General features: G+C 39.4%; 2 protein-coding genes across 4 annotated transcripts in view; one reads left to right on the top strand and one right to left on the bottom strand.

Annotated features, from left to right (window-relative positions):
• The window catches only part of CCDC66 (coiled-coil domain containing 66), an 18,697-nt gene extending 16,081 nt beyond the window's left edge, over positions 1–2,616 (top strand). For both annotated transcript variants that reach the window (XM_069865910.1, XM_069865908.1), the window contains one exon: positions 238–2,616. In XM_069865910.1, coding sequence (XP_069722011.1) covers positions 238–321 — 84 coding nt within the window. In that variant the 3' untranslated portion in view covers positions 322–2,616. The remainder of the gene's footprint in view (positions 1–237) is intronic.
• On the bottom strand, positions 1,461–26,694 carry TASOR (transcription activation suppressor). Of its 2 annotated transcripts, none has more exons than XM_069865906.1 (23): positions 26,360–26,694; positions 19,509–19,654; positions 18,227–18,319; positions 17,603–17,675; positions 16,934–17,025; positions 16,428–16,586; positions 15,013–15,140; positions 14,327–14,358; positions 13,565–13,670; positions 13,057–13,160; positions 12,843–12,946; positions 12,534–12,606; positions 12,365–12,439; positions 10,995–11,714; positions 9,074–9,516; positions 8,001–8,145; positions 6,144–7,087; positions 5,285–5,407; positions 4,569–4,728; positions 3,833–3,941; positions 3,471–3,649; positions 3,230–3,388; positions 1,461–2,589 (listed from the first exon to the last, which is right to left on the bottom strand). In XM_069865906.1, exons 1-23 carry the CDS (start codon positions 26,664–26,666, stop codon positions 2,090–2,092), a joined length of 4,974 nt encoding a protein of 1,657 aa, XP_069722007.1. In that variant the 5' UTR covers positions 26,667–26,694; the 3' UTR covers positions 1,461–2,089. The 2 variants fall into 2 exon arrangements, with proteins under 2 accessions (XP_069722007.1, XP_069722008.1); XM_069865907.1 differs by having other exon boundaries at positions 2,555–2,868.

The raw sequence follows: 26,694 nt of genomic DNA, 5'->3' as shown, positions 1-26,694 counted from the left end.
AAAGTCCTTTTTCCTCTGCACGTTCATCCACTCCGGTCACACTTCACATCTTTTGCAGAAGACAGGAGATCTTAAGGTCTCTCTCTCCTGAATGCTTTCTGTTGTACTGCTCTTTAAGTGGTCTGTTAAAAACCATTGCACCTGAATGAGTGAGTAGTTTTAAAAGCAACAGCGACACTTGATTAGTTAAGGCTGCGCAAAGACAGAACATTCACATTTATATTCTGTTCATTTCAGGGCCTCCTGCAGAAACAGAAGGAGCTGGAGGCTGCTCTGATTCCTGCTGTAAATCAAGAAGAGAACTTTATTTCACCTTTTTAACATCCATGTGACTGATCTGAATTCTTAAAATGCAAACGCACAGCACTTTGCTACTGTAATTACGAACCACTTCTACCTTTTTAAGGAAAGATTTAAATTATGTGAATTTTGATAGGTTACAGGGTTACGTTTCCTATTCAAGCTACATTAAACTAATGATGGTGTGTTAGAACGGCCTTTGTGCTCTCTGACAGAAGCAGCACAGGAGAAAGATCTCTCTGTCCTCTCCCCTGCAGGGTCAGACTGCGCTCGCTGCTGGAGGTGCCCGTGCAGTTCTCCACAGCCCCACCCGGGGCTGCTCAGACAAGGAGGTTCTTTTTTTGAAACACGATTATTTGCTGCGGTCTGGGGGAGGGTCCCAGTGCTACCCAGGGCAAGCACTGGTTTGTTCTCTAGTTAAAGCAACTGTTAGCAGGAGAGAGGTTCAACTTTAGGGAACAGTCTATGGAGTGGGTGGGTTTGGGTTTTAAAAAAATACTTTTTTTAGCCAATAGTATTTGTCCCAATTAATTCACGAGGTGAGAATCATGCAGTTTCAAACACTGTCATTGGGTACTAAACCACATCTTACAGGAAAGCACTAAGACCAAACTACAAACAGGAAAAAAACCCCAAGCATGTTTTGGACAACCTGAAGACACAAGCAGCGAGCACAGGAGGCAAGACGATCGGTTTATGCAAACCCAACAAAGTAATAACAGGGGCTGTCCTGAGGAACCACAGCTGTTCCCCTCCAGAAGCCCAAGTCGGGAGACGGTGCAAGGATCAGCCAAGTAAGAGAGCGGCGCTGGGGAAAAATAAGTTTGTAATGCAGCAGAGGTGACATTGAGAAGGACAAAATTAAAACAGATAGAACTCTGTAGCAGTGCTCATTTAAAACACACACACCCACCCCCCTAAGGAAAGCACCAGTAACTGTGATGCTAAAGTGGGAGAGGTTTGTCTAACGCAAGTAACTACCTCTCCTCTCATTACTGTAATTACAATGGCAAGATAGAAGCTGTAAAGGGTACCTGGTGGTGCTGTGATAAGAACAGAGAAGCAAAATCGGATGCAGAGGTAACTGCTGTTCCATTAAACAGTTGATGCATTTTCCCACCTGCTTTGGAAACGACATAAAAACCACAGACAATGCAATGTGTGAGCCAGTCCCTTGTGCAACAAGAGTTACTTTATTTTTGTAATGGAACTGCACCGTTGGTTACTCTGAGGTATTTAGCCAAAATGGGGTATAGAGTCATTAAAATAACTACACTGCCTTAGAGCTATGTAAAAACATTTGTACAAAGTTTGTGACAAATGTCAAATAAATACATAAGTTTTGATATTTACGTAAAGAAAAGTGATTTGGATAACCTTACAGGTAAAAAAAACCTCGCCATTTCACATATCTTAGGCAAACATTCAATTTTACATTAAAACAGACCTCAGACTGAAGCCCAGGTACAGGTCAAATACAAATGTAGAAACTTAAAAGTGCGAACAAACAAGATAATTCAAGTACAGTAAATGGTAAAAAATATATATATTTATTTCAATTTTCAGATGCTTTCAACAGGTACAGGCCATCAGGATTTAAATAAGACAAGAAAACATTTGAGATAAAGAACAAGAAACATTTTGTTCCAGAATAAAATAGAAAATGTTAATTCACCATTTTAGAAACAGAAAAGTCCACAGCAACTTGTAAAAAGAGACTCGTGAGTTTATTTCTTTTGAATACAGCCTGGAAGAATCACAATTTATACTCCCAACCGCCAGGTGACGATTACTTCTCTGTGTCCATGCTCTGACTGTAAGCAGAGAGAAAATAATTGCCCCCTTCTTGGTTTTGAGCTGCAGAAGAAATTGGGTATGTTGTTCCCAGAAAAGTCTGATGAGTGAGTACGTTAAAGTGACTGAACTGATGGGACATGTTTAATTGTCTGCTATGAACTTGGAAGTTACTGAAAGGAGCTTGTTCAACAGAACCGTGGTTTTCTCCTTCAGCAGAGCAGGTTGTAGAAGCTGGAGTAATTGGTTGTAAATCTTCCAAGTCACTTTTGGAAGTCTTTTCCATCAAGCCCATTTGCGCTTCAGAGGATAACTCTGTAAGGGAGGGGCAGCCTTCTTGTGTGTCTGCTCCCTGTGAGCCCACGGCCTCTGTCTGCAAAGCTTCCAAATGAGAATTGTACTTAGAGGCATCACTGCAGATTTCTATTCGTGATGTTTCATCCCCTGAATCCAGAGACATGTCCTCCTCATCCTCTTCATTGTTTTCTACTAGAACTACATTAAAAAAAAGAGAAATTCCTATTCTATTGAAATACAAACTTCTGTTAGAAAAGCTATACACTACTCACAGAGTGTTACGCTTCAGGTCTGAAAGTCCAATATCAGTTAAGTCTCGTCTTCTGCCACTCGTGTTCACTTACTCAACATACACACGTAACGCTCTGTGGGAGTGTGTGGTTATTCCGGTGCTAAAAGCTGCTGCGCATTCTGGTCACGTTTAGTGTTGGGAAACCCCAACTCCCAGCTCCAAAGGGGTTAATGTCAAACCAGCATCTGAAGTTATACAGCAGGTGAGCATTTGATCAGACAAAGGAGCACAGTAACTGACATCTCAGTCCTTTCATTACCATTTCTCACAGCTACCGTTAAGTTTATCCTTTTCCTGAAAACAGACCTTGCACCACTTGGCTCCTGTCTGACTTTCTTGACTAGCACGTTAGCCTATGTGAGCTCTCCTCTGGTGCTCCAGCCCAGCTGCTTTTCCCCCCATCACTTCAAATAGAAAAAGAGTTGCTTGAGAGTTGGGTTTTCCTTGCCATCAGTGTTCATTTAGAACAGTAACACACGCTACTTCAAGGACCTCCACCCCATGTATCTAACTGGCTAAAGAACGCGCAAGTGTGTTAAACGTTACCTGATTGTCGTCTTTGCGCATCAGAGGGAGGAAGGCTGTTTTCTTTAGTAACTGAATTGTGATATCCAACAAGACTTTTAAAATTCTGCATGAAGTCATCAACACTAGCAACCACTATTCCGTTATCAACATAACTTGACAGCGTTTTGAGATTCTTTTCTAAATACACAAAAGGAGATTTGGTGTTAGTAGCACCCATTACGAGAAGGGGGACAGACGCATTCATAAGTTTTGGTTTTACCTGTTAAGAAGACAACGTGTCTCTGCTGTATGTTTTGGGCCTGAAGCCTGATAAGACAGTCTAATTCTGGAGCATTTCGAGTTTGAGAATCACAGTTATGGTACGACAGAATCTCAACCAAATGCTTCTTCTGGTAGGTGTTCAGAAGGGTCAGCAGACTCAGGGCATTGGCATTCATTCTATAAGGGGGAAGAGTGCCCTGTTAGTGAGGGACTTGACTAAATATTATCATCATAATATCAGTCTAAATATTAACACGAAGTCAAAAGACGAGCGTAACAGTAAGTTCCACTTAATTGGGTTCTGGAGAGCATAGTCAAGCTGAAGCATTTTAACGACTGGTGTCTGCAGACACTACTTACCGCCCCAGCTCTTTCAGTTTTTTCTGGATTTTGCAGTGGACTTTGCACTGCCATTTCCCATCTGGGGTGCTGAGATCCTCCAGAAACGTTAAGAACTGTTTTAGTTTATCTGTTTTGGAGACATTGAATAGAAGTTAAATTCTGTGGTATGCAAACTGAAGATACTGCTTTAGTACAAACTTAGGCTGCTTCCAGTTTTCATCAAAGCCGTGACACAACCATGAACGTTACCCTAATACTTCCTAGCAGAACAGCCAATGAGATTCCAAAACTGAGCTGCGCTTTCGTAGGTCAGATGCATAACACTCGTATCTGCTTATGTAAAAAGCTGAATTCAGTGATTTGCCATAGTACAATATCTACTTAAAAAAAATGGTAACTTCCTTTACTATTCAGTTTCAAATAAAAAGTGAAAGAACGTACTTCCCCACAAATATGATAGGAAAAGAAAAACTGAATTGAGTAGCAAGGAACAGAAGGTTCCATACATGTAACTACACAGTCTAAGAAAAACTTACAAGATGTATCTCCAAGTTCAAACATTCCCAAGAAACATTTTCTTCAAAAAAACCCACCAAGGTAAGAAAGAGAAAGAATTAGCCAAGGCTCTCCAAAAAACCTCACAAAAATTAGAAGACCTGATTTTTCACTGTAACACACGTGGTATCTCTTTTCTATGTGGAAATGCTAGGCTGCCTTCGCCTGTGTTTTAAAGCTTCAAAAGCATCGCACTTACCTGTAGTGATGGACTCTGGCTTAAGGACAGATTCGTCTGACACAACAAACCCACCAGACACAAACAAGTCATTGTATGTGTGATTTTTCACATCATCCAAACTATCGACACCGGCAAAACTGACACAAGAAAGCCTCTTGAGAGTCACTAAGCCAGGTATCTGTTAAAAAGTGTGACAAATCAGACAAAGCGTCATATACCAGAGATCATACCAAAAAATGAACTACAGAACTTCCCTACTTACTAACACCAAATATCAAACTTCAGAACACATCCTCAAAGAATTATTATTCTTTTCTCTTGCCTAGGGAGGTGCTTTCTCAGAAACATTAAAGGAATGAGGCAATGGCAGTTGAGAACTTGGAATCACTCTGCATTCTGTCCAGCACAGGTTCATAAACCGCAGCTGTCAGGAATACCCAGAGCAACCCAACAGCCTTCACTTGCCACTAGAGCGTCACTGAACTAGAAGCAGAACTGCTCAGGACTCTGCACAACTTTACAGCTACTAATAAATAAGTATGCATGGCACGTCTGGAGGTGGAAGAAGTTGGAGTATATGATGCAACAAGACTAGGCGTTTACCACAGAGAGCAACTAAATATTGGACACTAAAAGCTATGTTTTTCTGAGAAAGCAGCCTTGCTCAAAATGAACTCATGCCACTATGTTAGAACAAGATTTTTCTATAGTATACATTTATTTCTGTGAAATACCTTATGGATGAGGTTGGCGATGTCTTCATTTTGGATAATTATCAATAGTTTATCTAAAGCAGCTCTTCTTTTAAGGAACTGTTCTGGATGGCACTCGGTATTACCCAACTTTGTGAGATACTCCTAACGCCACAGAAAGAACAAACAGTGAACAGGGAGTTTGGCCAAAACAATCCCCAAGCAACAACATCATCAGCTAAGCATTCCAATCATATCGTAGAGGGAATGGTTTCCTGGTCTTTCCAATGTATTAATCAGAAGGATGTAGCAACACAGCAACAGGCCGTTTTAGGAAGTCAGTCATTCTCACAGTGCCGCACACAAAGGGCTAACTGACAGCCTATTGCAACTCCATGATTCTTAAGTAAAGCCAGAAGTTTTTAGTATTTCACTTTCACCTTCTACATTTACACACAGACGAGCATTAATCTCCACAAGTGCCCTGTACCATTAACTGGAGGGGAAGTTGGCAGGGGAGGAACAAACACAAAACTGCACATGTCCACTTCTCATCTCTTCTGTCTAAAATGGTACACGATCACATCTTCGCCCTTGTTATCTTTGTAAAGCTGCCCCCGGCAGTATCTTCAGAAAGAACCATACTACAGCCTGTTCTGCTTTCCAACAGTAAGAAAAAGACTCGCGTAAAAGCGAAATAGAAGCCAGATAATCTCAGAACCTCAAACGAGAACCAGGACAGGACAGCGTACTTTCACCATTCACTTTCACGCAGTTCCACATTTCTTGAAACAAATTCCAGACCACCTTACGCTTGCAAGTCCAGTTTCATACGCTGGGATTTAAAAGGCACTCTGTTCTGTTTTAACACTAAAGAAAGCTTGAACAAGAACATATTTACCTTAATTTCTCTGCAGAGAATGCTTTCCTCCTCTTCATGAATATAAAATTTCACAGTGTTTTTCTGTACATCTTTAATAATTTCAAACAAACTGTTAAATACTTCAGGTTTTATCTGGCTTATAAAATCAGAAAAGGCTGGTTGGGTTGAAATGCTTAAGTTCTCTGGGGATTTCTGTGTCTTTTCTGGTGGCTCCATCAGATCGCTGCTGGAAGAGGTCTGATCAGATGTCAACATATCCTCTGTTTTAACACTGACATGATCGATTTCCTCCTTCACTAACTGCAAGCTAGACAAACGCGGCTCATTAGAATCTGGATCTTCTACCATGTTATTACACAACGGCTCTGGTAACAGTGTCGTGTCAGAGTCCCTGCAAGAAAGTAACGTGTCCAGTGGGGGATTCAGGGCAGTGCTACTGACTGCTTCTGCCGATTCAGGACTAGAATAAGTTGACAGCGTATGCCTAATGCACGAAGATGACAAAATAACACTATTCAACTTTTCACTTAGTGTCTCTGTGTATTCTTGGACAGAAATCTCTGACGCCTGTAAACGGATGTATTCAGAAAGTCTCATTATCCTCTCTTGGGCACAGAGAACTGGTGCAGACACGCCACTAACATAAGTGATATTCTTTTGTTGCAAGACTTCCTGAATCTTTCTCACAAAGAGATTATATTCTTCTAAGAGTGTAGCCTCTGTTATTGCACTAATGGAATGCTTAGTTGTAAAAGCCTGATCTGCCAGCTCACATTGATCTTCAAGTTCCTCCACTTGTCTTGTATAAAGTCCATCTTCTGCTGTCCCTTTTTGTGTGTCCGAAAATGGCGAGTATGGAAACTGATAATCAGAACTTCTCTGTCTATTTATTACCCGGGGGTCATTAGGAAAGGCATCCTTTGGCGGTAAACACACTGGTGGTTCTTCAGGTGATTTCAGACCTAAACAGGAAGAGTTCATCATCATCATCTTCTCACGTTTGAAAGTCATACACAATCCATACTCCAAAACCTCCAAAGCACAGTTTTAAAACAGCACTGCTGTGGTGCCTCCCAATCAACATAAACTCAAAGACAAAAGTATTACTGTCCGCTGAGGTACAGAAGCAAAGAAAATTTATTAGCTCCTACAGTCCAAGTTTGCTCACGAACATAAAACAAGTAGTTTTCCCTGAGTAAAATCTCATTAAGCGTAACAGAAACTGACTTAATTATAAAAAAAAATCTGTTGCCCTGTACCTTCAGCGTTGATCTACAACTTTTGCATACACAAGTATATTAATTTTAAAAGACTCTGAAGAACTTGGTATCAAACCATGATGTTAACAGAGCAAATGTAAAGCTTGTTTAGGATACAAGGTGCTTAAGAATGTTATGTATCTCACTCTACTTGAGCCAGTCAACACTTACAAGCTACTGTAACCACAAAATACTCTACTATAAACAAGTTCTAGTAATAAGATTAAAAGCTATATTGTGGTTTTAAATTGGGACTATTTTAATATTTTCTTACATATTAATACAGCAATGAAACTTCGTTCTGTGGTTCTCCTGTCTGCACCCCCAGTGCATCTAAAATTTCAAATCCCAATATTGAAAAAATTAATATACAACCACTCATCCTGATTTGATGGAGAGTTTCTGTAACAACTACATTGTATCAAAAGCAATGTTCTCCACCAGTATCTGTTTCCATACAGCAGATTTCTGAATAAATCAAACATCAGAAACAATTGCATAGGCTGCATATATGCTTGTGTACCAACATGTGACTCAAGAAAGGTATCTATGAAAAATACCTTTAGAACACGTTTTAATTCACTATTTGTAGCAACTTAAGTTAAGCCCATCTTACCTGTAATTGGAATAAGTTTCCAGTGCATTCCAGCTTCTCCTGTATTGTTTGAGTTGGAATGTTGCCTGCGATAAACGTGTTCTATAGGTGTACTAGGACAGGGACTGTAGTCTTCAAAACTACTTACACTTCCAGTACTTGCTTCCTAAAAAAAAAAAAAAAACAACCCAATAAGAATTCTCAGCTCGACACTTTTTTTGGTAGTTATTAAGACCGTACGTTTGGAACAGCTGGCAGTAAGAACACACCTGAGTTCACCAGCATATTGGCAATTCTGCCACCAGTCAAGTCAAACTTGAAAATGTTTAAATGAAATATTTAAGTACCTCATACACCTGTTTGATAATTTCTGAGATAGATGGCTCTGCTCATAATCTAGACCGTACAGAGCAGCAACTATCACCTTATAACCTGTTTGCAGGAAGAGTAACAACCAGGCAATTAAACTACAACGGGGAACTCTCAAATCTCTCCTTACTGTGTTTCAGGTTCAGCAAACGCCAATACCCTCAGCCAGACCAAGATACCCTCAAAGGAGGATGAAGACAGAGGGCAGTATGCAAGCAGTTACAGTAACACTACACCCCTTCCTTGCAACAAATCTGCCTGCTCAAAACCCACCACCACAATAAGCAAAGCAAGAGCCACAACAGAGTATCTTTCATCTACGAGAAGACAACTGCAAGGCTTTGGTCTGAGCAGACATGAAAAGCACCCTCATATGCAGCACTCGACAACAGAATGACAGAAGTTTTGCTGCCTATTGCTGGAGCAGCAGCACATGACACTTACTGTAAAGCCAGCGAGGAAGACTGACCATGGCTGCTTTCAATCTTTCAGCTATTCCCAATTATAATTTTATTACAGCAAGAGCAGACAATGAACCAGGAAAGTAAATATTAAGAACATTTCTCTATACACCCCTACCAAACGGAAAAGCTTCTTCATGGAAAAGTTACTGCTTATCTATGTTTACCTATGTAAAATAGTAGAACAACTTTTTCATTCCACCTCATATTTATGAAAATACTACATTCATTATTAGCATCTACATACACAGCAGTTTCACTTACTTTTAAACTTAGCGTGTGTTCCAGGCCTACTTCGTTAGCTGAAAGTCGTAGATCAACATCGACTGGGTAGGGCAGGCATGCTGCATCAGTTTCCAGTATCACTGGGCTCTGTGGGTCCTTAAAGTTAACATTTTCAGCCTGAGCAGTATTAGGAAGCTCATGATCATCTTTGTCCTGTGCTGGAATGGATTCATATTCATATTTTTGTCTCATATCCTCTTCAATTTCATCAGTGCTTAATCCTAAAGCTTGATTTAAAGACTGCGCCAACGATGAATCCAAGTGTCCTGCACTAGCTAGTGTTTCTAAAATCAGTTTAATGAGGCCATGTGTGTCAGTAACAGCAGGGTCGGATACATCTTGCTGCTGCAAGTCAGTATCATGTCCACCAAGACCAGTATTAACTGAGAAAACACTGTGTGGCGAATCCGAGGTTCTGCCCCCTTAGAGTAGGGGGAGAAGGGGAAAATCCATTACTAAATTTTAAAATAAAAGCAAAAGCAACCTCCCCCCCAACCACACCCCCCCAGTCTCGCTTTAGCATCAATTCATACAGTACACATTTATTTTCTCAACAAAAATCTTTAAACAGGCAGATGATGATAAAAGGGCAATTTCATAGAATCATAGAATCACCAGGTTGGAAGACACCCACTGGATCATCGAGTCCAACCATTGCTATCAAACACTAACCCATGCCCCTTAGCACCTCGTCCACTCGTGCCTTAAACCCCTCCAGGGAAGGTGACTCAACCCCCTCCCCGGGCAGCCTCTGCCAGTGCCCAATGACCCTTTCTGTGAAAAATTTTTTCCTAATGTCCAGCCTGAACCTCCCCTATCGGAGCTTGAGGCCATTCCCTCTTGTCCTGTCCCCTGTCACTTGGGAGAAGAGGGAACAGTCTAGAGGGAACAGTCTCCCCCGGATAAATAACTAAGTTACTTTAGGTAATAAAGTCTCATACTATGATCTATGTATTTTAAGGAAACCTTGCAAAATTCTCCAGCATTTGTTGATAGAATAAGATAAGTTTAGGCAAAATATTTACATCTCTCCATCTATCACTGTTGCTCCAGAAGATGATGAGTATCTCAATGCTTAACCTCACAAGTTCTTAGACTATGCATAATTCTAAAACTTTACCATGCTTATTTATACTAAACATAACTGTAAGAACAAAGTTATTGTTCTTCTACTCATCCTGTTGGACAAGTAAAACCCATGGATATTTATTTCTCCTGGAAAGAGACAGGCCAAGGAACTACATTAAGTATCTGATGAACCCGCGACTCATTTATCATATATGTAAGTAAGGAATTGTTTAAGTGCTGTCTGACTAATAAAAATCTAATCACGTTTAGGTATTTAAGCTCACAATATTTTAGGTAAGATTTTTTTACAAGACAAATTACTCTTGGGTTTACATAAAAACATGGAATTCAAACTAAAGGCAGAAGTTGCTGGTTCGGTACCCCTGAAGGATCAAAAATTTAACAGATCCTGTTCTGATTACAGCCACATAGAAATGCATTCATATATTTTACATTATTAATAAATGTAAGAAGACTCAGAACGTTCACAGACTTCCAAGCAGGACTCCAACATCTAGCATGTAGCCTACCCTGTCTCCTCCATCTACACATACCGGTATCTTTTGTCCCTCTCAAAAGGGAAACTTTTTCCCAATCTGAGTCACTTAATCTTTCCAACTGATCCACATACACAAGAATGACTGGTCCTTGATGTAATTACCCCTCTACATTGTGCCACCCTTCTCCTCAGCCTGCCCCCTTCTACAGGAGGCCTGTACCACTGCCTTAACATACCCACAGAATGCGAAAAATAGTCAATCTATAAGATTAAGCATTAAATACGCTTTGAATTACAATGTTTAAAGAGGAACTCCAAAAATGTCTTTCTTACCTTCATACTGACAACTATTCTCTGAAGATTCACTCATTTTTAAGTACTTCCGCAAACTTTCAGACTGTTTTTCCAACTTTCTTTTCACACCAATTTTATTTCTAACATCTTCAGAATCAGAATCGCCACCTACATTTTTTTTCCTGCATTGGATTAAGTTAATAAGGACTTTGAGTCTGTCAGGATCGTAATCTCCAGAATGAGGCAGTTTTTGCTTGGCAGCAGTGGTTTCATACTTTGCACGCATTCTTTTCCTGCTTTTCGTGTTGGCAAAATCAAAGTCTTCTTCTGCGGCTTCATAATCTGAGATGGGACTGAACTGCTGCTGTTTCCGATTTCCTTCAATCAGTTCCTTAGCTCTTGAAACAGGGAGTTGATATGCCTCACAACCAAAAATATAGTTTTGCAAGGAGCCGTCAATGTGAGATTTGTTTTTTGGAGCAGAATAAAGAAATTTTTTTTCATCCAACCGTGATTCATACCGATACAATACAAATTCTCTGTATTTTCCAGAGCCACTACAGCTTCTTCTAAAGTATTCATTTATGTACTTTTCCACAACAGCATTGTAATCTGCAGAACCGTCTTTACGAGACTGGATTAAAGCAAAATGTAGAGCCTGAATAAACTTTGTGAATTCTGGAACGATTTCCTGATTTCCGTGCAACATCGAAGTGGTTGAATTTTTATTTGTTCCAAATGGAACACTTTTTTGTGCTGCTACAGGAGAAAAGGGAATTCACAATTAAAATCAAATCATAAAGCTATAAATAAATGCTGACTAGTTAACCATGTTCTGTACTATACATACTTGTCGAAACACGGTTTGGAATGAATATGGAGAACTAACCCTAAAAGCCAAAGCCAGGAAAGGAATTTTTTTGTGAAGTAACCAGATTTGAAGCCTACTTACAAATCAACCTACTAACAGGCAAGATGAGCTGCTCATTTTCACAGTTTTGGGGTAATCTGTATCCTAGACACACATATTTCCAACTGAAACCACTTTACTGACCCAGCCACTGAAGGCTTACTGACGTTTACTAAGAAGCGGCTCAACAACTCCCCACAAGAAACAGGGGAAGGAGTCGTCCTTCCTATGCAATCCCAATGAATTCATTGTGCTGCTTCCAAACTTACTGGGCCCTTTAGAAAATGATTCAGTTTAGTAGAAATCTGTACATTTTTTTCCATTCCTTTGCAAAGCAATACAACTCACTAAATCAAAGTGATGCACTAGGAGCACACGCCAAGAGCAGCATTTCCTTGTCCTGGAAAGCTCACAAGCTACAACACTACATCATCTTCAACAGAATACACATTAAGTTTAAATAAGCACGTACATGACACTCAACAGTGAGCAAACTTACTTGAGCTCATTACACCTCTAGGTTCTGGAAACAGAAACAACGCATGTAGCATGCGGGGCCGTCCAGTTTGATGGTCTAGAACACAAGAAAATAAAATCCACTGAGAAGGAGCAGACCACCACACCGAAACGAAACCAACTCAGCCCCAAAACATACACAGTATGCATACCATAAGGGGTTGTCATTTGTAAGGGAGACAGAAGAAAAAGAAATCCTCTGTCCAGAAGTGGTTTGACAAGGACCTGTTTTGAAGCAAAAAAAAGTACATAATTTCAAATAATCAAAGACATTTGCTCACTATGAACGCTTTTACTATCTCTAAGCTAAATTCCATCATGGGTAGAAAAGTGCCCTGATACAATATTTAAGAATACACCAGCTAAGGTATTCCAGTCAGATCACTGATCTTGTGTTATGCCTCAACCATTAGCTAGTAAAATTATTTTTAAAAACAGGAAGTCAAATCTGTTGCACTCACAAGTTTCTCTTTCTCTAGTTTTTGAAGTAAACCCTCCAAGTGACTACCAGAACGGGACTTCTCCACAACTTCATAAAGGCTACAGTACATGCCGTTCTTCAACACTGACATGATACAAGGGTGGAAAGACAAGGTAAGAAAAACAGAAACAAAATTGTAATTCAGAAAACTTTTAAAAATTCTGAATTTAATAAATTAAGCTGGAACAATTTACCTTCTTTTGCTCCTAGATAGGTTTCTTTATAGAACAACGCTGGTGAAATTTTTTTCTTCAACTGATCAATGCTCACAACGTTTTCAACCTCAAGCTTCTCGGGACTGGAGACAAAGGGTGGGGGGAAGGCAGAACAAACAATAAAGACCTCTTTTTTCCCTCTCTCCATAGTCCTAACCTCATTGATCAAACAGCAACTATCAAATAAACACCCTTAAGATGAGTTCCTTGGACTACTTCATGAGCCAGTAGTGTTTATGCCTGCAAAAGTTCCTCCCAAGTGATACAAAATGAACAAACAAAAGAGATACTGACTGAGCTGTGTGCATCAACTAGAAGCAGCTCTGGACACACATGACTCAAGAGTCTCGTTTGACACATTTGAAATATCTAGACAATGTGTACTTTAGATTTTCATCTGAATATATCCCAAATTCACCAGTCTCTACCAGAAAGAATTTTAACACAGCAATATTTTAAAGTTGTTCTTTGAATTGGTAATACTCACAGCTTACATGGAAGGAAAGGACGTGCTGCTGATTTCAAGGAAACATGGCACAAAAGTTTGCCTTTATTCCAAAGCTGTCCTCTCCATAATGTACAGGTAGGTTTATCTAAAGTAAGATGGAGAAAGTGAAACCAATTGCTAGGTGGGACTAAAAGGAAATGGCAGTAAAGAGGCTGCTGAATGTCTGAAGCAATTTAGGGAAAATTTCATACTAATACCAGACCAGACAATAAAGTGTTAAATACTAAGATAAAAGGTAACAGAAATGGCATTTGCAATCCTACCCTTCTTTTGACCTGTTCTGAGCAGAGTAAAAGAGGTTGGCATGTTATCTATACCCCTCTAGATAAGCACGTCCTCGATGCCAGTATTTGTGGAATGATAGCCTCTTTGCTTAACTTAACTGTCAACCACTTTCATACATATTAATATTTTGCTTGAATGTGGTTGAAAAGAAACTCACGACAGAGGATTCTAATATTTGAAGTGCCATTGAACAGCAGATTCGGAAACAGAGTTCTTAGTACACTATAAGTAGAAAAGGAGGGGAAAAAATTATTTCTGATTTGTTCTGGTAAAAGAAGATACACATTCAGGTGCCTATTCAATCATCCAATATCAGGTAGAGATGCCTGCCATCAATATGGTACAGGATGAAACTCGGATCATTCCAGTTAAAGACAACTATAACTACATGGGGGGAAAAGTCCACAACCTTCCACGTCTGTATCATAAAAGCAATAAATTTCAAGTCATTCTTACCTGCACTTCTACCTGTGTTGAAGCTGTTTGACCTAAGAAAAAGACAAGACAGAACAACTAGGTTGACACAAACCTCTAGCTACTAAATTTTACATTAAAAATATTTTATCTGTCTGACAAAATAGCAACACTGATAATCTGCTCTCTAACCTCACGCTATCACTGCTGCAGCATCTTGTGCTAGTTTAAATCTCATGATAACTATTTTTAGCACTACATAGCACATTACCCACATCTGGATGCCTTCCAGATCGGCACAGGTATCACATTGTATCTGTAAACAACTACCCATTTAGATATGCACTCCACAAGCAACAAGATGACACCAGGGAAGATGCCAGTGACAAAGCACACAGAACTTTTTCTTTAATGCCAAGCAAGATAATGCTGTAAATATTTTTATGTCTGAATCTCCTCAGTTAAGCCAAAAAACCCCACTTAACACAGAAAAACCACCTCAGCAAAAGACAAGTAGCTGAAAAGAGCAGCAGAAGTGCTTCCTACAGGAGCCAGCCTGCTGCATAAAACCAGTCACCTCTTGCTTTGCATTAGAAGTATTTATTATCCTAAGTCCCTGTGACACATCCATTCATTCCGCACCGTTCATCAATCATAAATCAATCTTAAGCTACTGCCAAGAGCTCCTCATTCTGCACGCAGTCTTTCTAAAACTCTCTTCCTCTTACCTTGATGGAGGCAAGAATTTTGGTACTTGCACCATTTCATCTTTGTAAGTAAATGAAACCACAGCATAAGGACAGACATGTCTTGGTCTTCGCCTTATCTCATCAAAGCCATATTCATAAAAATAGTACTAGAAAAATAAGTGAACATAACTGTAAATTAGAAGTCTGGTAAACTGTATTTTGCAAATATGCCAATAATCCGTGATCTTTCTTCACCAAAATGCGTAGTCCATTTCATAGGAATATATATAATATACTTCATGATTAACTACTTAAACAAAGGGAACTTGTTTGACACCCACTACACTAAACATTAATTGGTACATAAAAGTTACTACAATAAATCACATTTAAGTTCCTTTTACCAACAGCCTATTTCTTTGAAAGCTGATACCTAAAAAAGGTATCAAAAAAAAGTTTAAAAAAGTTTCCTAACCCCATTCTCATATGTACTTCATAATACAACCAATTAAGGTTATTTCTTCACCTCTTCCTCCCTCCTTGATCAAACACTGACAGGCTGGACACTACTTCAGGAGCTAATAACCAACACAAAAATAAATTTGCAACATTTATTTGCAAGTATATACGTGTCAAGATGAGGAAGAATTAACAAAACCCAAACCAATTTCACTGAGGAAAGCAAATGCTGCTATGAGTTTTGGAGTCCATCCTTAGTTCACTTACAAAATTCCAGTGTTAAGGAACAACATTAACAAAGGCAAGTTTGTTACAAGAAATGAAAACATACATAATTTTCTAGCCATTCAATATCCAGCTCTGATTCACAGGAGTCAAAAAAAGTTGCAGTAGCGAAGAGAATGCTTTCAATTAAGCATCCTGAAATCTAAGCTTGATGGAATAATCTGACTGCAACAGATTACTGCAGCAACAGAGATGGAACAGATGGAAGAGCACAGATGCTTGGAACTGATTTCATTTTCTCCTCCCTCACCACCTCCAAACCTGAGAATTCAGTAAGGGAAACAAAAGAGGGGGGGGAGGAAACAAAAGAAAGAAAAATGCTGTTCTTTCCCAGCTAATGTTTTCCCTTTTAGGAGTCTCAATGCCTAGCAGTGAGTTCTACTTTTACACTTTCCATCTCCTCTCCTCCCCCAGCCTACATTCCAGTCCCCATGTACATTCCCTAGCTATTTCCTATTCCAACTACATCCTAATCCAAAGGAGGTCTCCACCATCAGCTGCAGGTGTACATAAGGGAAGCAGGAAAGGCTGACACGTTCTGCAATTTTAATAGAGTCCTCTGTGGGCTGCTGCTAAACATACACAAGACGACGGCCTTACAGGACATGCTTAGTATTTTATATATCTTTGTGATTTTGTCTCCAGCAATGCAGAAGTTTTATATAGGAATTTCATAAAAACAAGTTCACACACGCTCAACTTTCCTCTACCTGGGTAAGTTCAAAGGCTCGATAAGCCAACAACGAAGTTACTTTATATGCATTCTTTGAAACATGACACTCATGCTTTGGTGTTGGATCTAATGCACTCTTCACCGTTGATTCCATTGCTTTCATACCAATGTGGTCATATATGCTTTTCATTTTTCCCTGTAATAAAGCAGAAGAATTGTAAAAGTAAGCTTATGCCTGAAAACTGGCAAACTGCTTCAAGTATCAAACAACATAAGAGCCGGGAGATGAGAACAGGCCAATAAAAAGCCATTTATAGAAGTACATTATTTTCATACTTTCAAAAGAAAACATGACATTCCTATCTTTTATAAAAACGTATTATGCTGTATGTAAGCTCTACAAAAGATTTAAAACCCGGTGGTGACCTAGTTTTTCTATAAGCAGATAATTGTGTAAATGGAAGTTCAGCAAGTTAGGTTAAAAACATCTTTATTTTATCAGTAAGCACTATAATTCTTCAAGAACAACCAAGATAAATTTACCTTTATTATTTTAAAAACGATCACATCTCCAGTTGCGCCAGCTTCTAGAGGATTAGGCTGCAACAAATCAGCATACCTAGAGACATACACACCTGAGAGGAGTATAAAAAAACCACCAAATACATTATGTTGAATGTTAAAATGTTATTAGACATTTAAGAATTAAAGATCAACAGATAACAAACAATAAATATACAACAATCTTTTTGAAATATGATCAGAGCAAGGTGTAAGGGCATGTTCAAGATTTATAACTTCCACACAGTAGAATAAACTTTTACTTGCACCAACTGCAGTCCCCAACAGCAGAATAAGGACACCAGCTCAGTTTGAAAGGAGCACACGCACACTACTGAAAGTGCTGTAACCGAGAAGACGATCCCTGCCCAAATGCTACACAGACATTGCTTTCAGGAAATTTGGCTTCTTTTCAACAGCTGAGGTCCTTCTGTCCCATGTCCCACTGCACTATGTGGAGACAGGCAGCAAAGGTACGATATGAAAGGTGTATGAAATAACGTTCTGATTTAGAACTAGTTGCTGAAAATACCAACGCGTGATGGTCCTGCAGTAAGTGACAGAAAAGGGCAGAAAGCTGACACAACTGCATCATAATATCTGCCAACTCATACTGAACAATACCAGCACATGCAATCAAAAGATAGTTACCCATGGAAGGGCTGCCCAGAATTGTTATTTTGGAGTGGCCCACCTGCAGCCCCTTTTCACATATGCTCTGGATCTGAAGAGAACAGACATTTTTTTAAGTAAGTCTATTAGGAAAGACTGAATATGAACAGAACAGTGGGCAACAACAATTATAGAATTTTGATGGAGCTAAAAAAAAACACCAAACAAGCTAAAGCCAACCCCCCAAAGTCTTATCCAGAGATAAGACAAGTCTGAGTTGCTACATGAACTGTTAAACTGTGCAAGTCAAGCACTTGGCATGAAGCAGTTACACAAACTAATGCATATCTTAAAAAAAACACAAAACAAAACCCAGCCTCCCTACACTTTAGCACCATTTATGAGCATTACTCGCTAAAGCATAAAATAAACAAGATGCTTTACAGACATGTAAATGGAGCACCTTAAATACAGAGAAGAAAGAGTTTAAATGGTGACATACTATTGCATTTTTCCCATCCTTCTACACTTGATAGTGGTGAAATTCGCAAAAATAACTTTAAGATTAATAAGTGTGTCAATGAAAACATTCAGCTTAAAAAAGCAAAAGCTCTTAACTGAACAAGAAGAAAAAGCATTTTATATGCAGTTTTGGTTTATTACCTGAGGTCGATCAACCATCAGAAACGCATAGGTTTCAGAAAGCTCTTTTTCTAGGCGACCCTCAGATTTCAGCTCTCTACGTTTTTCTGTGAACTGTTATTACAGAAAGTTTTTAATACATGTAGACAGATTACTGCCGTCACACTTCAGTATCAATGTTTCAAGACCCCATCTATGTCAGCAGATCCAAGTGTACAAAAATTAAATAAACAATAATAAAATAAATACTGAAAATAAATAATAATAAATAACAAATAAACGATAATTTGAATGAGACTATAAAATACTAAAATAAAATTTCAAAACCAGTATAACCGCAGGAAACATCATTGGCATAATCTGCCCAAAGATTTCTTTGGTTGGTTGTCTTTTTGAGAGAAAGAGATACTCTTCAAACAAACTTGTGCAAAAACATTTTAGCATTATCTCTGTAGCATAACTATAAAGAAGCATGCAGCTCAATGCCTTCCCTATTTGAAATTCTGGCAACAAGCCTTTTTCTCTTTTTAGAAAACAGACCATTATCTCTTAAATTATGCATGAACTTCTGCAGTTGCTACTGTGATGATTTTCATCAGCTGCAATAGTCCTTAGCTGTAACCATGCATCACAAATGTTAACAGTGGCAGAAGAAGATACGCTGGAGTTTCACCTTACAGTTTCAAGATAATAGTTACATCTAATCAGTTATATATCCTTTTTCTCCATACGTGAAGCTTCTTGGCACTGGACTGAAAACTTATTTCACAGCTACTAAAGAAAGCCATGAGAAGATTCAAGAGACATCACATCAGGTACAGCAGAAGTGCTTCAATCAAGCTGCTCCACTTATTGTTCAAGTGGTCAACTCTCTTAGCTACTCTGTCTTGCACAACAAGAAAATTAAAGAGACTACGTGAACTGAGGATTGGAAAAATATTTTCTTCTTAAGTTTCACAGGAAGCATCAGGCCTTTCCAATAAGGCACTGTAACATCTTTCCAGCTTATTGAAAATAAAATTAACACGAATTTTGGAAACAAAATGCACAGAGAGGAGTGGTGCTAGATCCACTCTTTCTTTCAGTCTTTTACTGAGCATCTGGCAGGTAAGATTTTATTTCTATGCATTAACAAACTTGCCTGCAAAATAGCTCTTTACATTTTTGAGGACGAGAGTTTGCAATTAAATCAAATACACAAGTAGAAAATACTCCAGGTGTTTGCCCCTAGACTCCGAAAAAAAATATTCGATTTCATTTGACGTGTACCTTATTTATAAAGCAAACCCACAAATATACTCACTTCCTTTTCCAATAGTTCACTATGAACTAAGCTGGCTCTCTTGTAATTAAAATGGGCCACTGAATTTGGTTCCAAGTAAGATGAATGCAGAATCTTCACAATGTCCTCAAATTCTCGAGAGCCCACAGCTACCGGCTGAAAGAGTGCTACAAAAGAGAAAAAATAAAATAATAAGCTCGAATATACATCTGAAAAAAATCCAAAGTTTTCCAGTCCATTCAGTTTATCCATAAAGACATACGGTTCCTCATTCAATTTAGAACACAAAGCACCTAAAGTATCTGAAAAAGATGAAATTTAGGCAAGAAAGTTCGAGTTAATGTTTCCTAGAATTACAGCATCTTAAAAAAGAAATCACATTTCTTTATGCTTTTTTAATATTATTCTTGGGCAGCTAGTTCTCCCAAGTTAATGAGGGATGCACCTCAAATCTGAACTTACCCTTTTAAAGCATCTCATATGTATTGCAAACCACTGTAATTAAACTTTTAAAACTTCAATTAAACTAATTAGGTCTTTTAATTAAGAACCAGGAACAAATTGTTTTAACAAAAACCTCAGAAGGTTTCATAGCTTAGCCTCTCTTTCTGAGACCACTTTTACACAGTGGTCTCTTTCTGAGACCACTTTTGCTCCTTCTGCAAGAGGGTCTATTTTTCTCTACCAAAATAACCCCCTGAAGCACCATCACCTGAAACTGCTAGGAGCTACAATAGTTTGCACTTAACTACAATAGTACCAGTCTCACATCAAAGACAATTTTATACTCCCATTGTTCTAACTGCAAATTAAATGTAATTACATCTTTAGAGTGTATCTCCAACTTCATTACGTAATACAGTAGCAGATTTAGATAGCAATCTTTTCCTCATTTACAAGAAATACTTACTGCATTAGTCTTAATACAAAACAAATGTTCTAAATGAGAACTGGTTTGTGCTATCTAGTAAAAGCTGCATTTACACACACACACTTTACAATGTAATACCACATCTGTAAACTAAAGCAATAACTCCAACATCAGCAACAATGCGTAAGTGATTTTTTTTAAGTGGAAGTTACGGAAGTGATTAAGAAACCATTCTTATATAACATCCTTTTCAGTAGCAACACTCTCATTCTCTGCAAGGCTGACAGCAATATGGGAGGAAAGATAATTGGAAGTGAATGAAATTCTCAACTTAATGTTGCTAAGACTGAATGCACTTGTACTGAAGACAGAAACACTCAGTAGTAAAACAAGCCTATTACAGATACGTACGAAGGAAAAAACGCCTCCTGTCCCACCCCAAACACCTCTTATGCCTGACAAGGAATTATTAAACCACAGTGTTGTAGTGCATGCGTTTCACACACTGCCTGTCTAAAAGGACCAGTTCAGGCACAGTTAAGAACGCCAGCTGGTTCTCCAGATTTCCTGTTTCCTTAACAACAATTGCTGTACGCACCCCCCTTTTCCTTCCTCCCCCTTGAAACACGCTCAAACCCAGCCTGTTGAGTCCAGGCAAACAAAAAACTCCATAGGACTGGCTAGAAAGAGGACCACTAACTACACACAGTCTTACCTACCTCCTAGATGTAAATCTCAGAAGAAGCATACTACTACAGCAAGATCCTGTCATTCATTCAAATATTACAAACTATGTCTCCATTTGCACTGTAAAATTTCCTGCTTCGTGGAAAGTTCTGAGGAGGGTCATCCAAGAACAACAATTCTCCAGGCAGAATCTTCATAAACCGCTACACAACTTGCACTCAACAGATTTACGGAAGAGCTCTACCTAATGCCTTAAATTATGGAATACAACAAATCTGAGATTTTTTTAAGACTGTTGCATTTTTATCTTCAAACAGAGAACTAAAAGATTGTTTTACTATTATTGTTACTTATTACTCAGTATTATATATACTTTCTTGTACTTCACCAAATTTATACCCCAAACAAACGCCTAAGTTCACCAGAGACAGTACTGCTGCTAGAAGGGCTGTTCCTACCTTTGTTGTAAAGACAGATCAAAACTAAAAGATTTAAGTACTTGGGCTCAAAAGTCACTTCTGAAATTGCAGTTAATTCGAGAACATGCAGAACATTAGAACAAAACCAATTCCACCTAATTTATTACATCAGTCCAAGAACGAGACCTTATTTTCACCTTTTCAGTAAGAAAATTCCCAATGATCCAAAAAATTCATGGTAAAGGCATTTAGATTCCATTGGTGTGCACCACCCACTGAACACAAAGTAAACTACACATGTAATCTTGCCTTAGTTTACTTAATGCATAAATTAAGGATGACAGGCTTCATGATCAACTATCAACAGGGGAAAAAAAAGGAACAGGAATGAGATTTGTTGAATGTATAATCCTTACAGAACAAACACAACACTTACGTTTTGGGGAGCACTTATAAATACCAAGTTTTATCCCATCTGCCTGACATCTTATTGTATATAGCAGTGGCAGACCCTCCATGTTTGGTGTGAGAACCAGACAGAATCCACTAGGTATTTGGTGTTCAGAGACAGCCTGCTGATTTCTTATCTCCTGCATTCTGCTTCCGAGTTGCCAAATGATGATGGAGCAAACAGAAACTGGTAACCTGATGGCAGGATAGCATTGTAATCATGAAGTTAAAAAGATAAGTCACTTAGCTTTGTATTTCAGATAAATTACCACGTGCCCCACTCAAAAGAATGCATGGCATAAACTTGCTTTTCCTTGTCTGTATGATTTTTCAAACATATATCATATGCTTTATGACAGGTTCAATCCACTTTGGCAGTTATTCCAGAATTTGAGGTACTGCAGGCTTGTTGTTTTTACTAAAACCTGAAACATGGCCTGCTGAAGTAACTAACACAGTCCTAGTTTTCAGTTTGTCATCTCAGCATTGGTGATAGAGTGCAGCCGTTTTCCAAGAGGTTATGGTCACTGTAGAAGGGCCTGTGCCCCTATTAAAGGACTTCAGAAGCAAGAAAAAGACCCTGAATAGTACTAACCTAGACCTCTCGCTGCAGTCACCAAACCCTACATTCAAGCAAAGGCAAGATTATTAAGCTTATCTCCAGTCCTGGACTTCAAAGACCAATAGTGCATGCATATATATTTCTCAGGCTCACTACATGAACCGGAGGTGGTATGCTCCACCTTTATTGGACCCATGTAAATTAAATGGTCACTTATTTAAGGACTAACCTGCACTACCCTTTTCACATGCAAATCAACTGTTGTGGGGTTTGCCAGCTTGTTCTGCATAAGTAAGAGCAAATAAAGACTCATTTTGTTTAGTTTCTATGCAGTGTATTAGAACATACATAAGTACTTCTAGTTGGAAATTAACATTAGCTAATATAGTACCTAGTCTAGGGACAGACATTAGACTGGATGTTTGGATGCACGTAACTCCCTAGAGGCTTTAAGTTTCTGTTTCACAGCTGTCTGGTGCTTCAACTTGAGAAAACAGAGTTTTAAGTTAGTGGGTTTGTGTTGGTTCAGGGTTTTTTTCTTTTAAGTCAGAATTTGAAGAAGACAAAGACATTCTCTGTAAAGAATCCTGAACTAACAAACCTTCAACTGAAAACGTATTTTATTATCGGGTAAGTTGGCAGAACGCTAGCACTCTTCACAAACACACACTGCTGCTACAAAACTCCATTGAAAAGCATCATTTCCTTGGTCTCATTTTTTAAGACTAAGACCAAAACTCTGTGGTCCGAAGGAACCCTGCTACTACTTATTCAATTTTCTTTCGGTCTCAAATGTCTTTGGCTCTCAGAAGGTCTAATTAGATATCAAGTTCAAAGATTGCTCGATGAAATCCCTGTGTAGAAATAGCAAGGAGCACATCTCTCTACCAAAGATATGGAAACAAAAGACAAGGCAAAATGAAAAATTAAAGTTGGAAAGGAACATCTTAGACCCTCCAAGCAAATATTAAGACTTTCATGGACAAAAGCAAGACCTCTTTCCCCCCACACAGCCCAAGAAACAGCTGTTATTTGATAACTTCTAGTATGTGAAATAAGTGTCAGACCTTTACCAACAGCCAACTCCTTAACACGCTGGCTGCTACTCAGGCGCTTTTTGGAATTGATTTTTGATATGAGAACCGCTCAGAGTTCAGTAAGTCAAAAAACGCTCTTCCACCGCTTCATCTTGGGAATTTGTTCTCTTCATGCCATTAAACAAAGATCTCTGAAGTTCCAGGCAGACTTGGACACTTAAGAAGTAGAAGAGGCCGTTACAACTGGCTATAGTTCTAAGGTAAAAGAAATAAGGTACTCAAGGGAGCGTAAACACTGTTACGAAACTCCACATGGCAAAAACCAAGAAACTTGCGAGATAATTTTAAATAGGAAAAAAAACCACACACATGTATTTAAAAAAAAAAACCAACTTTTTTTACAGTTTTGTTTCCTCTTCTTCCGAGAAAAAAAAAAAAAGTCAGAAGAAACAGCTCTGTGGCAACTAACCACAGTTAGTTTAAAGTATGTTTGCTCCAGGCACATTTTTCCGCATTAACAAGGTCCTTTGTTTACTTCCACTTCCAAATATAGCTAAATTCCAGAAGGATGAATGAATATCTAAATCCTGAGTTTTCCAGAATGTTCCCCTTACATTTGTTGTGCAGATTTCATTTTCCAATTGCTTCACAATCAAAAACTGTTTCCAGAACACCTTTCAGGGCTCAAAAAATAAAAGCCACAAGAAAACGAAAAAAAAAAAAATCACACCACCCAAGTAGCAAAGTCATTTTGTACAGATTTATAGTCAGTGCACAACAGATTGCCTTCCGTCAAGTCAGCCGGTGTCTCTCAGGATGATGTGTCCAGGAATAAAATGGGAGATTTAAAAAGCAAAACAAGGCCAACTCCAACACAAGGAAACACAGAGGAAGCTTCCAGATGTACTGTTTCATGGTGGAATTTTGAATCTAGCCAAGAGAGGTCTTCTGAGTGGGACAGATAATATTATGATTGTTGTGTAATTTCAGAAAATGGATTTGAACACTGGGGCTAAGGATGTTGTAAGCATATGCCTCTATACTGACAAATGATCAATGTACTGCTAATCTTCCAGCTTAGTTCCAAAACTCATTTAAATGCATCACTTGTCAAATGCCAAGACCAGTTCCACCAGCAATTCTGTTGTCCAAAGATCACACTGGCAGTGGTTACGCTAATCCACTTCGGCCAATTGCTCCTACAACATGGTCTCTCAAAGCACTTGGTGTTAAAGCATCACATGGTGTACGACCAATGGCCAGCAACCGTAGCAACTCCATGACCACAAGCACCATGAGTGAATGGAGAAAGATATGTTTTAAGAGTTTTGGAAACCACTATGCCATTGGTATGATTCGAATATCCGAGAAGCATTTCATAAACTGAAAAGTAAAGATGAAAAAACAAATGTGCACTAAAAGTAAGCCCTTATGAATGGGTCAAATGATCTTGACATTAAGAGAATTTTAGGAGCAGGGGAAGAATGGTTTCCCCTTCCACTCCAGAAGCCTCAGAAACCTGATGTGTGATCCATGTATTCGAAAATTTCTCACACGTTGTAGGAGGATTCTACAAATGTAAGTGATGAATTAGATGACCCAAAAAGGTATTTTGCAGTTTTTCATTCAGATTAGAAACCAATGCTAAAGAGGAACTTGAAATCCCTGTGGTTACATACTAAGCATTTCTATGATATATTTAAAAATATTAAAATGCAGCCACACTTGGGTCTGACACGTTGAAGTGCAAGAGGCACCATGTTTCATCCAGACATTTTTCCATCACGTGTGTGATTTCTCCAAATCACCCCAGTCCTTTTTACAATGAATCCCTGCCTGACTCGCATCCCCTTCAGAGGGTGGCAATGACAAAGAAAGAGAAGAAAAGCAAAAAGATGATGTAACCACCAAAAATGGAAGAAGAAAAAGACTGGATAATGAAATAAACCTACCTTCATCTCTTCCTTACAGAAGAAAGCATTTCAAGGAGTTAGATCTTAGACTCTTCTCTGAAGAGCTAGAAGGCTACGCGAACAGTTATTTTTCCAATATGTACTAAGTTACTGATCCCACGATCCAAAACATCAAGAACTGCGATAACTTTCAGAAAGGGAATACAACAGGTCTTCAACATCTTATAACAAAATCAAAGATGAACAGAAGCCAATGGAATCTCACAAAAAGCAAGATATACCACAGGCTTTTAGAGGAAGAATTACTCTAAAAAACAAACCCTGGATGCTTGGTAAAGAAACACTTCCAAGGTGTGGCACATGAAAATGGAGCGTCTGCACTTCCACTAGATGAGAACAAATCTTCTGTTTATCATCAACGAAGAATAACTCCATCCAGTGTTTGCTAGTCTACCCTGAACAGGATTATGCCCCTCCACCCTTCCTACAGAGGGGTCAGGAGAAAACAAGAGAACCATCTTCTCTGCATGCTTGCATCCCAGAGAACCATCTTCTCGGCATGTGATTCCATCTCCAAAGCAGTGCCAGGATCAACACTCAAGCCTACCCTGATTGCATCCAGTTCTTCCATCCTTTTAAAGCAACGGTATGAAATCCAAGCCGTATTTTGTTTTCGTTTCTTTCTTTGGTTTCTTTTTTTTTTTCCTTCTGCTTGTCGTAAAATAAAAGCGGAAAAGAAAAAGAGGGTGGAGTAAGGAAAAGAATGTAAAAGCCTGACCCTAGAAATCGTCTCGCCAGCCCGAGCCATGCCACAGCCTCTCCACACCCGCAGGGCATCGCATGCAGCCGTGTGAGGCGCATAAAGAGCCTGCCTAATGAACAAGATGAAAAAGGGAGCGAGGGAGAGAAGGGAAGGAAAGGGAAAGGAACAACCTTTCTTTTCTCCGCTCTTCCTGGGGATCTGAAAGTTCCTCCTAACGGGCAGGTCTTCGGGGGGCTTAGAGAGAGGGGGCGGCCCCCTGGACACGCGGCCGGGCGGCGGCTGCTGCTGCTGGGGCGCCGCCGAGCCGCCGCCGGGGATGCCGAGGCTCGGGGGGGCCCTGTCGTGGGCGGCGGCCCCCGGCGGCGCCTCCTCGCCCTCGCAGCGGCCGCCATTTTGCGCGGCGTCCTCGGCGGCCCCGCCGCTCTCCGCCCCGCCAGGGCCCGCGCTCGGCTTCTCCGTCCGCGGATGCCGCTCCATCTCGCCGCCACCGGGGATCGCGGCACCC

The sequence above is a fragment of the Phaenicophaeus curvirostris genome, chromosome 11 (genome assembly GCF_032191515.1).
Source record: "Phaenicophaeus curvirostris isolate KB17595 chromosome 11, BPBGC_Pcur_1.0, whole genome shotgun sequence".
In the NCBI taxonomy this organism is placed as follows: Eukaryota; Metazoa; Chordata; class Aves; order Cuculiformes; family Cuculidae; genus Phaenicophaeus; species Phaenicophaeus curvirostris.
Note: the sequence above shows the minus strand (reverse complement) of the source record. Positions and strands in the feature narration are given on the sequence as shown.